This window comes from Sabethes cyaneus, chromosome 2 (genome assembly GCF_943734655.1).
Source record: "Sabethes cyaneus chromosome 2, idSabCyanKW18_F2, whole genome shotgun sequence".
NCBI classification, from domain to species: Eukaryota; Metazoa; Arthropoda; class Insecta; order Diptera; family Culicidae; genus Sabethes; species Sabethes cyaneus.
In genome coordinates, this window is record NC_071354.1 from 26,744,234 (window position 1) to 26,758,645 (window position 14,412).

Consider the following 14,412-nt stretch of genomic DNA (forward strand, 5'->3'; position numbering starts at 1 on the left):
CATCATAAAGGTTGAAATAGTAATGAATGACCAGCCTACAGATTATTGTATTAAATATGATTATGCGTAGCTTGACATGTTTCAATAATCTTATGTTAACGCTTGTGGCTTTTAAAAGGGCCATTGGTTACAAATAACGTTAAAACCAAAGCACGTTCATCGCAAATATGACGTGCATTCGAATGTGCTTCTCTTTTGACATGAATGGCAACAAGCACGTAAGTTAGCGGCGTCGTTTCACTGTCTTTTGCTTCGAGAACGTTTTACTAGTTTACTTTCACATCTTACCGCTTATTACATAGCAGAAAATATGGCACATACGTAAAAATTTCTGTTTTATTTGTACGAGAGTCCTTATCATCTTACCACAGGGGTGAGAGGTCTCAAACCATCATAAAATCAATTCATGCCTGCAAAAACCCCCACATGCCAAATTTGGTTTCTTTTGCTTGATTAGTTTTCGAATTATGAGGAAATTTGAATATTATTTGTATGGGAGCCCCCATTCTTAAAGAAGGGAGGGGTCTCAATACACCATAGAACATTTTTTTGCCTTCTGTAACCCCCATATGCCAGATTTGGTTCCATATGCTTGATTAGTTCGAGATTTATGAGGAAATTAGTATTTCATTTGTATGGAAACTCCCCTCTTAGAAGTGGAAGGGGTCTCAGTACACCATAGAAAAAATTCTAACCTCCAAAAACCCCCACATTCCATATTTGGTTCCTTTTGCATGATTAGTTTTCGAGTTATGAGGAAATTTGAATATTATTTGTATGGTAGCCCCCCTTCCTAAAGAGGGGAGGGGTCTCAATTCACCATAGAAAAAAAATTTGCCTTCTGAAACCCCCATATGCCAAATTTGGTTCCATTTGCTTGAAAAACAAAAAAATTAACGGATAGATAAGTATGCCTGCTTGTCTGTCTTGCATAGCTATAAAAACTATTAAAACAATCACCGTAAAAATAAATTCGAGAAATTCGTTCGAGAATTTTCGATCACGGGGAGTGATTCTGTGCCATTGGATTCCATCTGCGTCAGGGAAGTAGTTAGGAGGGAGTGTTTTTTTTTTTCATTTTAATGAGCATGAAAGTGAAGTTAGTTTAGCTCAGTAGCGGGATTTAGAAGAGGATGTCGTTGTCTACTTTTTGTCACCAAAAAACTGTAAATTCGCATGTAAAGATTTTTGTGGACGGAGAGTATTTCTGTATTATCAGTTTTACTACCTCAGTGATATCACTGAAATTGTTGAAAGAATCACGTTATTTACTTCGTAAAAAGCGAGTAAACATTGTTGGCAGGAATTCAATAAATTTAACAAATTCAGACAGATCTTCAAAAGATAGTTTTATTTAATATTGACTAAAATTTGTGCTGTTTGCGCCTACTGATTTTTCTCGCAGAGTGCCCACACTTCTGGTAAGTAATCATTATGTATCAACTTAACGAAGTTTTCAAGAATTTTATGAGTAATTGTACCTCTCAACCCACTTAGCCCACTTAGCTTCGAGGTACAATGCTGGTCTAACAAGCTAGTCGTTCGAATCTTGGCTGGGCGGTGCTGCTAGAGTCAGTAGGATCGTTGCACTAGGCCCGTAATTGTCGTAATTCTCTGTCGGTAAAGAAGGGTTGTGTCTCTTAAGACTTATATACCCACGGCTTTGCTTTTTTATGCGTCCCAAACGCGAAGCGATTAATGGATTTACATCTTAAACATGACAGAAAGTGTCATTACGACTTTTAGAAACAAATGAGCATCAAGACGCAAGACAGCAAATCGGAAACTCGTAAGGACTGCTGTAGTAAACAGTTTTGCTTTTTTCCATTTAAAACAATTCTTCAGATAACTTAAATGGTGGACCTAAAAAGGGCCGTTTTTTAATCAATCTCGAATCGTGAAATTTCTGTCTATCATCTATTGCTTAATCACATCCTTCGGATAGATTTTTGAACTGCAATTTTTGAAAGGACCGATTGGCTTAGCAATGCCACTGCTCCGTTCCATTGGATTGTCTTCCCGAGCCCCCAAAATTATCACACCATGCTGCAATACAACCGAGCTTTGCCTTCTTTGCCTACACGTTCAGCAATAAAGCCTTGTATTCTTGTGTTTCATTTCGACAGGCCAAACTGTTATGAATAAGAATCCACACTCACAGTTGTTCAAGAGCACTGCTATAGTTATGGATTCAACGTTATTGGTAAGACAAATTTGCAATGCTTTTTACTATCAAGTGGATTTTTAGCTTACAGAGCGTGGATTTTTAGTTAGATATTGCTTAGTATTTTTCCATTATTTCAAAGTTTTCTTGGAAATATATAATCTACTGTGCAGTAATAAATGGTTGGGAGCCAACAAGTAATTAAGCTCCGTGCAAAGTACATTTACTTATCGATTGGATTGAAAGTAAAACAACAGATAATCAAAGACGGTAACCTGATGATCGAGGTTTGCATAAGCCGGATCTAATTTCCGAACGACTTTTCCATACATTTCCCTTCCATACATTAGGGGGGAAATCCCCAAGGCCAAAAAAGTAACTTTTGAAAGGAAATTTGATATCCCAATCGCGATAAGCCAGACCTTGCCAGCACCTATTTAGTCACATAGTAGTGCAGCAAAGTCATTACGGTCGAACCCTTCGTCGCGATTGTGTGTGTTGCCCTAATATCCTTCTGTTGCGGACGTCTACACCCAAGTCTGGCGGAGAAAACGATTCACCGATAATTCTTAACCTAACGTGACAACAACGGCGCCGGGCGGCGGTGATATAACAAGGACAAACATTGTACGATATTTGGCTGTGACAGGATTTTTATCCAATTTCCTGCCTTTTCCTTTTAATGTGCATTTCCCTGCAGGCGGAAAAGTGCTTTCCGATGTTGTTGAATCATCATCCCACCGAAAAACGGCTCGCGGCTGTTGTGAGCAACCAACGAAAACAGGTGTGATAAACGTGAATTCTTTTCGCACACCTGCTTGCTGGCGTTGTGTGTTATATAGGTCGCAGGATTGTAGTTCTAGCGTTATTTATAGCTTGATAATGTAGACACTAATAGTTAGCTTCGTTCGATACTGTGCCTTACCGTTGAAAGAAATGTAAAAATGTTCAATCGTGTCAAAACAGAATTAGAATTCTAGAAAAAACTAAGAACACTAAACCGGAAGCGGATCGGAAGATGAAAGAAATGCACAATCATTTTCCCCCGTTTTAACGTACTCACACAAAAAATGAATATTCCTAAAGCAAGACAAGGATCAGAATCGCCGGTTGAATGAAACCATTAATTCAACACAATATAACCCACTTCGAACACGGGGGCAAATTGCACCACACGTACTTCCGTACTTCAAGTAAAACGACGATAAATGGGTATCGAGATTTGCGACTATGAGATGGAAAAAAATTTTTTTTCCTCTCACTCTTGAACCACGGGGCTCAACCGCACAGTTTTCCGAAACATAGAAAACCAATTTGACAGCGGGAGAGTGGCCGGAACGATAAAGTCACTGGCGAAACTTTTGCCAGCCGGCAATAAATGGAACAGAATAAAGTTTCCGTTAGTTCAGCGTTACCCGGTGGTCACATATCCGAAAATCGACCAAATCACCAAGTTCCTCGGTTGCACTACTCGAACGGCGAACGACGGCAGACATATGCACGTTCCATTCCGTACAGTAGTTTTGGTGCTGGCACAAACGAAGCTCCTAACTTTTTCAACGGAACTTTCGCCACGATTTCTGCAACTCCATTTTGAAAGAATTTCATCGCCAGACGAATTTTTCGTTGAAGAAAAAAAACTTTTGAACTCGTAAGTTGAAAACTTTCCGCTTTGGGTCGAGTCGAGAGTGTAGGAAGGATAAACAAACAAGTAAACCCGTTATCAACTCAAGTGAGTGGGAATAGTCCGCTCACCATCGTATCGTATCGTATCGCCTTGGCTTGTCACTGCCACACCGACCGACCGGCCGGATCTGGTGCAGCCGATGCTGCCCTAAAACTGTCCTTAGGGGTGGTGGGTAAAGTTTGAAAATTCGGTACTGATTCGAATCTAACTTACCTCGAACGTAGTGAAAACTATTTTCTCGATGGAACTAAAATAACGCTCCCAAAGCACTTGAGTTTGTTGACGTAAGGCTAGGATGCGGCTGGTGGAGATCGAACGTACAATATCCGGCACCTGAAAATGAAGAAGAGTGAGTGAAACTTATTAAAACAAATACGATATGTTGATAGAGGAAATATGATACCGTTATGGTTTAGATATGAGAGTTTTCAAAAACTGTAATGGTTTCACTGAGCAAATGAGCAACCGAAGAATTCTCCAGTTGATTGTGCATAAAAGTATACCTGCTCAGCAATATGGCATATATTTTTGGTTGTTCGATTGTTTAAACAGAAAAGAGTGAGTGTATATTTCAACATTTAATTACATCATTTTTCCTTCAAAAATATTTTACGTTTAACAAAGTATTCATTTTACATTAAGATGAAAGATATTTTATTTTAACCCTCAATAAAACTACCAATGTATTATTATGACACACGAAAATGTTTCCAATAAGTTGATTTTTATTCGCTTCACAAAACATTTTCGCACACCCACTGATTTCAATTATTGAATCACAAGGAGATGCATGGTAACATACTAAAATGAACAAAATTATATACTTACTGCTATCGAAAACAAAGCAGCGCGTGTGAACATTTAAAAAACTGTTTGGCTTTTCAATGAAATCACATTTAAGACACTATGAATACGTTGCTGACCATTTCCAAATCGTACAAACTTACGGCCTGAGTCAAGCATGACTAAAATGTGATTGAAATAGAGAATAAATAGTAACGGGCCTAAGTTGCTATTCTGTGGTACACCGGATGTGAATCCAATCGTACACGAAGTGTTCTAGCGATCAAATAAGATCGCCGCCACCGAGCCATGTCATCAGATATATCTAGGCGTTTTACTTTATACAACAGGATTAAATGATCAATTCGGTCAAATGAGCGCTCAGATTCATGTAGGGTACGGGAGGGTATTCCCATCACGCTACTAATTTAGGCATACATTACCTTTTTTGGCTATACTTTCCCAAATAAAAACTTTGCCACTATATATCAATACTGAAACGAATGTAGCACGCTTAGGCTTTAATGTGTTATAACTATTTTCATAAAAATATAAGTAATTTGTTAAATTTTATTCAATAAACATCAAAACCACTGGTTTTCCACTGGCACGTAACCAGGCTGAAAAAACCAGCAGCAATCGCTTCCGCGTATCCGCTCTTGATGATGGTTTGGAAAACACACAATTATGATTACGTTTACTTATTCTAGAAACTAAACAGCTGTGAATATGCTATCACAGAACAATTCTGCTTCTTTTTATCACGGAAGAACACAAAAATTCCCCTCTGACATGAAAATTAGCATTAGCAGCATTTTGTTTTTAATTCCAGCATATGGTGCGTTATTTACACTACTACCAATATGTGAGGCCTGAAACGCCTGAAATGCATCTATCGTGTTGACATAGCTAGTAGTTGAGTGACAACCGGCGCTAATGTATATGAACGATTCAATGGTACACTTGCGCCAGCAGCAAGCTGTTGTCACTGCAAAATTAATTATCTTCAATGAGCCCGGAATGTAGGCAATAGCGATACGTTATCCATCGGTCACTCGTTTGATCTGTTTTTGAAAAGCATTTAATCCCTGTGCTGGCTATTTCGGCCCGTCGGATTTTAAAAACACAGACACCCCTATAGAAAATGGGCTCAATTTAGCCCCAGCGACTTCATCATTTCTCGCGACTATAACTAAAATTCAGTAGCGTTTTATTAAGACCAAAATACACGCCGATATTCAGTAAGTATTATTCTATCACCTGGTATAAAAATATTGTCTCGAATAAATATAGTTTCAACGTAATTTCTGAGTAATGTTCGGGCTACCGCTTAATGGGCTGGAAATACCCTCCCGTACCCTATATGACATCAACCTGAGTTTTGTTCTCGAGGTGTACAATGCAAGCAGTGCTGGAAAAAATTGACAGACCTGCATGAAGGCGTTTATAAAACGCATTCAGCGCATACAGTTATAACTCTGGTGCTATTCTTTTATCTGTCCATGGAACCTATCCATCCAGTCCATCGACATGACTACTGAATTGCTGACAATGTTTGTGTTTCTCAGTTTTCTAGCCTTCATGACAATTCATTTATAAATTGCAGTGCTAAATGATTGCTCGATTAACCTGTCAGTCAATTTCTTGCTCTTGAGTGATATTCGTCATTAATCTTTCGTCGTTCTTTGTCATCTTTTTGGCGCTTTCTAAATCTTTCATCATCTTTCTGTCCTATGTTCGCCATTTTTTCGTCGTCTTTTTCGCGTGTTTTATGTATTTTTTGTGCCTCTTTAATTGTTCTTTATCATGATGTATTTTATGCTTGTTTTACCGTATTTTCATCGTCGCTATATCAATTTATTTTTTTACATCTATTTATAGCCATTTCGTCATCTTATTGTTGTCTTTTCGATACCTTTTCAACTTCTCTTTGTTATCTCGTTGTTTTCTCCCATTCGTATGCGTTGTCTTTTTATATTTTCTCTTCCGTTGTTTCTGTTGTTTTTTCATGGTCTTTTTGTCACCATTTTGACGTATTTTCGATTTCTGTTCGTTGTGTTTTGAAGTCTGCTTTTGGCATTTTATTCACTTTTTCATCGGATTTGGCCGTTCTCATCATCTTTTTATTTTGACACTTTAAAACATCTTTTTATCGAGTTTCCTGGTTACCTTGTCCTATTTGGTTTATGTTTTTTGCCACAGTTTTGGCTTCTTTTCAGCATCGTATTGTTTTTTCGATGCCTTTTTATCGTCATCGTCATCTTTTTGTTCTCTTTCTTTTCGTATTCGTCGTCCTTTTGTCGTATCTCTGTCATATTTTTGTTCTTGCTTTGGGCACTTTTTGTCGATTTTTTTGTTGCTGTTTTTGCGGCTTTTCTTTGTCTTTTATTCATTTTTTCTTCGTTATTGTCATCTTTGAACCGACTTTTGTCAACGTTTTTCGTCATATCGTTGGTTGTCAAGACAACAAAAATTGCCTCTATTCTATAAACCGATCGAACCCGGATCCGATGCTATAACACACGTCGATCGGGATGATTTTGATCGGAACAAGCCCGATCGGAATGCAGAATCGAGACCAATGTTACCTTTTTACTATCTTTTTATCGTTCTTTCCATGTCACTTGTTTCGTAGCCCTTCTGACACTTTTTAACCCTTTTTTGTCATGTTCTAGTTTTTTTGTCGCTGTTTTGACGTCTTTGCATCGCATTTTCACATTATTTCCGTCGTATTTTTGTCTATTTGTCAACTTTTCATAGTACTTTTTCCCATTTTTTTCTTTTTTTTCAATCGCTTTTTCGACATCTGTGCGGCTTTACTTCGTTAGGTTTTCTTCGTGTTTTTCTTGGCCTTATTCTGTGTTTTCTGAAGGCTTAAATATTCAACAGTTTTCGAGTGTCGCGTAAAAAGACTAAAGCTAATTCATGCAAATAGAACAAGAATTTTGCAGCTGAAAGTAATTTTCAACAATTTCCGAGAGCTTTATGAAAATCCGTATATACGAGCACTTCATCCGTAGAGCCGTATAAAATTCCTAAATCCATAGATCTGGCATCACTGGCGTCCGTGCCCCTAGGCAGAGATCTTACTTTTATATTATTAGCAAATGCCACCTCTGATTTCTATTTTTATGTCCCGTTTTTCCTCCAATCCTGTCATGTTTTTCCTTTTTGACGTAGGACTACGTCTTTGTTAACTATACTGGTACTGGGTAGACTTTGTGAAAACGAAAATAGAAGTGTAGCGTTTGAATGAAAGATTTCTACGGAACGAAACTGAACAATTTATATGTCGTTGGATAGATAAAATGAACAGCAATTTTCTGGGAGGAAAGAGAACAATTTCAAGGAGGGCGTAAAAGGGGGGGGGGGGTGCCTATCAAAAAGGATTACAAATTTCCTCAAAACTCGAGAACTAATCAAGCAAATGGAACCAAATTTGGCATGTGGGGGTTTTTTGAAGTAAGAATTTTTTCTATAGTGTACTGAAACCCCTTTCCCTCCTAAGAGTGGGGGTTCCCATAAATTGAAAGAAAAATTTCCTCATAACTTTAGAACTAATCAAGCAAATGAAACAAAATTTGACAAATGTGGGGGTTTTTGGAAGCATGAATTTATTTTATAATGGCTTGAGACCCCTCGCCCCGTTGGCTAAGGACTTTCATACAAATAAAACAGAAATTTTTGCGTATCTGCCATATTTTCTGTTATGTAACAAGTGGTAAGCTGTGAAAATAAAACTAATAAAACCTTCTCGGAGCAAGAGACAATGAATCGACACCGCTAACTTACGTGCCTATTACCATTCATGTCAAAAGAGAACGACATTCGAATGGCACGTCATATTTGTGATGAACGCGCTTTGGCTTTAATGTTATTTGTAACCAATGACCCTTTTAAAGGCCACAAGCGAGTTAAAGTAAGATTATTGAAACTTTACAAGTTACGCATAATCATATTTAATACAATAATGTGTGGGCTGACCATTCATTTCTGTTTCAACCTTTATGATGCACACAAGTGATTTTTAAAAGAAATCTTTATGTCTCAATGGTTGCAGGCGTTGTACTTATGAACCCTCGTCAACGTATTTTCAAAGCCACCATTGCATTCAATGAAGAATTGAATCTGAATATTTCGCTCTTGTATTTTCAACATTCACTTAAACAATGGTCCTCACTGATTCTTATACACATACATATGCCAGAAATGCAGTTTACACTAGTCTTTAATAATCTGATATAGTCCTACGTCTCCCTTTCGTACAACCCTTAGGGATGTTTACCTTGTAGTTTTGTATTCCAGATCTCTTCTTTTATATCCCGTATGTCATCTTTTTGCTGTTTTCATTGTTACTTTTATTGCCTTTCGCTATTCTTCTTTTCCATTTCTTGTCTTGTTTTCTAATTTTTCACTTTGTTACTCTTCTTATGTCCTTTTTAATCTTTTGTGTCACGTTTTGTTCGTTTTTCTTTTTTTTCATGCCAGTTTTTACTTTATTTTCTACCTGTTCTCCTCTTTCTCTATTACTTTTCTCTTCTTTTCCTGTTCCATTTTTCGCCCTATTCCTGAGCCTTGATTTTGCTTCCATGTATCATTTTTCCTCGTTTTCAAGTCCGTTTTTCCTCTAGTCCTGTATCGTTTTTATTCACTTTCTGTCCGAGACTTCTTTTCGGTTCCAGTTTTTGTTATTTTTCTCTTTTTAGCTCCTTTTCTCTTCGAGAAACTTTCCTTTTCTATCTCGCATTTCTTTGTCGCCTGTTGCGTTCTTCCTCTCATCTTCATTGTCAGTTATTTCTTTATGATTTTTCCTTTATTTCTGTCATTTTTCTTGTTTTGTTTTTCTTTCTAGTCATTTCGTTTTTTTGCCTCGTTTTCCCTCTTTTTCTCTCCGGTTTTCTTTTTTTCCTCTGAAGTTTAGAAAGCGTCTTAGTGGAATACAAAACCTTTCTTTTCTTTAATTTCAGATTCTTTTCTTCTTCTTTCTCTTTCACATTTTTCATAGTTTCTTTTTTCTTGCCAGTTTTTATTATTTTTCTCTTTCGCGTTTTTTCTCTTTTTCTTTCCCGTTTGTCCAGATCGCGTCTTCCTTCGTGCTGTCCCCCTTTTTCCCCTCTCGGCGTATTTTTTCTTCACACACTTCCCCAAGCGACAATATTATTAGTATGACCGCTCTTTTTTTTCTACCACCGAGCAGATAGACTGTTATCTACTCGGTCAGTGTGTGACGCGCGTATACGGGAAGCGATAGAATTGGGAGGATAAAACAAAATTAGATATTAGACTACCTAATATAGCGGACGGCAGTAGTTTAGTTAGCAAAACGGTTGGGTACCAACCGAAAGAATGTGAGAGCGAGCCGCATCCGCCCTCGCCCGGATATATTTTTAGCCTACATCGACATTTTTCAATTCATCCTATTAATAATTCTTCGCATCAGACACTTCCTCACTCTCCAAAATAGTTTACGTCATGACCTCGTATAGTCATTAACATAATATATTAAAATTTTAGGAACGTATACTTTTTTCCAATTTTTTTTAAATAGTGTCATTTTTTTAGAATCACCATAATTTAGTAGCGGCTACCTTAAACGCAAAATGAAAAATTCCGACCTATTAACTTGATTATTTCGGGATTTTTCTGGGTCGACTTTCAGTATAATTTTGAGCATATTTTTATTAAATTACAGTCAGTCCACAATCATGGGTCACACGCTATTGTGGGCCAATTTAGCTTTAGTTGCTAATTTCTGTTTAAATATGACCTAATGATTGATCAAATTATCAGTGCTACCTATGAGTAACGATTTTATCAATCAATTAGTATAATATTCATGCATTAATCGGTAGATATAGCTAAAATGACCCATAATTGTGTGTGACTCATGATTGTGGACTGACTGTATTTAATTTTAGTTATGCGTTTTACTCGTGTTTTTTAAAACCATCTCTTTTCAAACTTTTTTTAACCATATGATGTGCGTGATATAATCGAACTCGTGCCGCATACGTCATGGATGGAAAAATTTTTTTAGTCAACAAAATGAAATTATGTCGCGTGCACCAGAAAACCGCAGCATAATTAACTGTGGTGAAGAACAACGCGGATTTAAAATTAAAAATTTCCACTGCATTGACAAGTGGCCGCAGGTAGTTTCAACCACAACAATTTCAAGATGTTTCTACGATAATTAAGTTGCTCACAGATCAAAAGAATCAGCTCAGCAGAAAAAAGCATCCTTCCACGTTTTAAAACTAAACACACGGAATCCGGCTTCCGCCTTCGCACAAAACGTGGCACAGGGAAAGAAAAACTTATCATTGCACCGAAAAACCGGACCAAAGAGAAAATATCAGCGGGAATCCAAGAAAAACTGACCTCCTTTACCAGTCGCTTGTATATAGCAGCAGCCGCAGCATGGGTCTCGCGTGTGGTGGACCGACCATCCGAGCAACAACGCCGGTGAAGAGGAAAATTTATTTCCTTTCTTTGCGCGTTGCAACATGTAAACCTGGAAAAAGATTTGCGCCCTAGTCACCCCACCCCAGTCGTCGTCGTCGTCGTCCTCGTCATCGGTGTCGGACGCGACGTACGATCCGGACGGAACAAAGAAAGTTTACCCACGCTCTGGAACAGGTAATGAGGCTGTTCGCGAGGGACAGTGAATTATTAGCCACTCGCAAGTTCCGGTTGGCTATTTATTTGCCCATTTGTAGCACTAGATATGTTGAATAATAGTTTTGTGTTTTTTCTCCTTTGAAATTAAACTAGTACCGGTAAAGTGATTTATTGCGAAGGTAATGGAGGAACCGAGCTTTTCTTATGTGTAATTAGCATAATGGTCGTATAGTGGTAACTGAAGCTCCACGGAAGCAAAAAGCTTACGGAAGATCATCGCGATTATTACTTGCAAGCAGATGAAGAGCTTTTTTTATTTTGTTAGAATACAGAGCGCTTATTGTGACGTTATACTAGCAGGAGGTGGCATTTTCCCCGCGACGAAGCCAATCAGTGCCGTGCACCAATCTAAAATCAATGGCAAATGGTTCCGAGCGCGAAACATTTTCTGCTGACACATTGCGAAAAGGTGCTTCCACGTGAACGGCCAGGACGTTCAATGCTACACCACCGCACCGTCGACGACGCGCATCCATTAATTTCCCATTAGGTGACGGTGCTGAACCAGTAGTCCCGGGGTAAGTCGACTGTACCGCACAGGTACATACCTATACCTATAAACCTCCGGAAGCTTCCGCGGGTGCAGCAACTGCGGCACGGCGGCGGTAACAGGTGGATCAGCTGGTAGGTAGGGACCGGTGGTGTATTTACTCTAACGAGCCAGGCTCCAGGCACTAAGCATCGAATCGGTGCTATAATGGCATTTTTATGGGGGATCGACCCAGTAAATCGGTAAATAGGTTGCGTAAATATGTCTCGAAGGGATTTAATTCCACGGCTGTGCTTCGGGGTAGCATTTTTTAATATCGGTAAAGGATAAAGATTTCCATTAGAAATTATTTTGTGTACTTTTTAACCCCAAAATTCCTAATGGGTGGTAAAATCTACTCATTAAAAATGATTTAAAAATTAGAGCGGTTAATTTAATTTTGGTTTAAAAACCTCCTTCATGTTGTTTCCAAACCAAACGAAAGTAACGCTCATTATCCACTTCCGGAACAAAGTAAATTAGACCAGTTAACACCCCGAAATCTTCGTCAAGTGTCCTCCGGACGGAAGTACAGCAAAAAAAAGACCTCAGCGCAACGGTGCATGTCGAATTCGGTGCTTATATTTATGGCTTTACACTGCCAAGGGCCCTTTCGGAACCAGTTTGTCAATCGAGTGTGACAGCCTTTTTGTCGCTCCACCGCCGCCGCTGAGCCGGTCCACCACGGGAGCACAGCTAAAGCATGCACAGAAAAAGGAAAGAGAAAAAAAAAGAAATCCTTTTCACTAGCGGAAAATCCTCACCTGCAATAACAGTCTTTCATCGGCCCAGATTGCTGCCTGCTGCCAGTCGATTTTCGACTGAAACGGTAACACCCACGAGTTGGACAGCAGCACCGGTATACAACCTGCCTGGAGCGCCTCGAGGAACCTGCGGAAGACACGACGGGGAAAAAGAGAGAGAGATAGAGAAAAAGAATAAATAAATGGATTAGCGATAGATGCGGTTCGGATGTCACGCTACACGGTGAAACCGGTTGAAAAAATACCGGGAAAGTGCGGGATCAGAGACGGCTTTAAGAGTTTATTTTCATTAATTCAAGTGGTGCAGTGACATAGTTACACATCAAGTGTGTACTCATAGCTTCTAGCATGAAAACATTTCGCTATTTAAAAAATTGAGTAAAATATAAAGACCACTTCTTGAGTTGAAAATGGTGAAGCGGTGCCCCTCCAGTACAGTGGCGAGGTGAACAATTGATAAGCCACATCACTCCGGTCGGTCGGGATAAAATCCTTAGACCCGTGTGTGAGTGTTTGTGACGGAAAAGAGCCTCGGAACGCACACATTTTTTTCCAGTGGCCGTCTGTCCTGTTCGAAAATCTTTCGAATCCTGCAAGACATTATGTTTCTTTGTTATATTTATACACGGAGCATGGCATGGCCGGGGACATTCTTCGGGGATAATTCACTGCCTGTCCATCCGTTTTCAGCACCAGCGCCAGCGCCAGCAGGATGCCTCGAGTCTTTGGATGACGAAGGGAAAATCCACTTTAGTAATTTGACTTTTATTGTCGGTCGAGGGTGCTTTCGGTTTTTGGGGCGAAGAAGAAAAAAAACACGGTTTCGAATGCGAAGCTGAGAATGCTGTAATGAAGATTGATTAAATTAATTTCAAAGGTGGAAGTTCATGTAAACAAAATGGGTTGGCATTAAGTGAAAGTAAATTTAGGTGTTTTTTGTTTGCTTCTTCAAATGGCATTATTATGAAGGTCCACTTGCTACTCATTGTAAATTTATGATACAGTTTTTATTGTTGCAGTTCATTGGAGTAAATGTATTATGATTGTCCGAACTTGAGACATATTATTATTATCTTACTGTCTATAGAATATTGCAATGCAATTCTAGTTACAAAGTCGGTTCACGTATTAAAATACCTTCATCTTCTTAACCAGCTTAACAGCGCCGTTTTGTAACAGATTTCGTGATGTCAACTTTTTGAAAAATGACTGATCATTATAGAAAAATAGACCAATACTTGTAACTACGAATTTTAAAATAAAATGTTTTAAAAAAGTTTAATTCTGCGGTTTTTAGTTCGTGAATTATTACCTTTTAAAGTAAATGGGTTTCGGAATAATATGAAAATATCTATTAAAATGTTCATCAAAAGCTTTTTTCACAGAAATTTGGCAATAGAAACTTTTTTCACTTTTGTCTTTTTTTTTGGTTTACAAACTGTATAGACACTCAGAAATTTTGTTTTTTTGAAAAAATAGCTTTGAATTGTTAAATTTTAAAAACTTTATTGTGACAATCCAAAAAAATTTTCTCCGAAATGTAAGTAAAATTTTGGCAGGAAAATATTTTTCACAAAATTTTCCACAACGATCCCTTAATCCTAAGAAAAGTCATATTTTATTTAAAGAGTTATTAGGCCGTATGAATAAAAGAGTTTGCGCAAATGCTCCCATAAGATTTACACGAGAAAAGCAAAGCAAACTGTTTTATTCATATGGTCTATTGACCCCCAAATTTTTCGTCCTCTTCTTAAATTGCTTACATTCTAATTTTCTTGCACTTTTACTTTCTTATTTCCTTACT

At 38.2% G+C, this 14,412-nt stretch overlaps 1 protein-coding gene across 1 annotated transcript in view; it reads right to left on the minus strand.

Moving 5' to 3' along the window:
- The window catches only part of LOC128737694 (exostosin-1), a 355,143-nt gene that overhangs the window by 28,665 nt on the left and 312,066 nt on the right, over window positions 1-14,412 (minus strand). Inside the window, exons 4-5 of the mRNA XM_053832389.1 lie at window positions 12,609-12,735; window positions 4,065-4,184 (exon numbers count right to left, since the gene is read on the minus strand). Of these exons, the coding sequence (XP_053688364.1) occupies window positions 4,065-4,184; window positions 12,609-12,735 (247 nt within the window). The remainder of the gene's footprint in view (window positions 1-4,064; window positions 4,185-12,608; window positions 12,736-14,412) is intronic.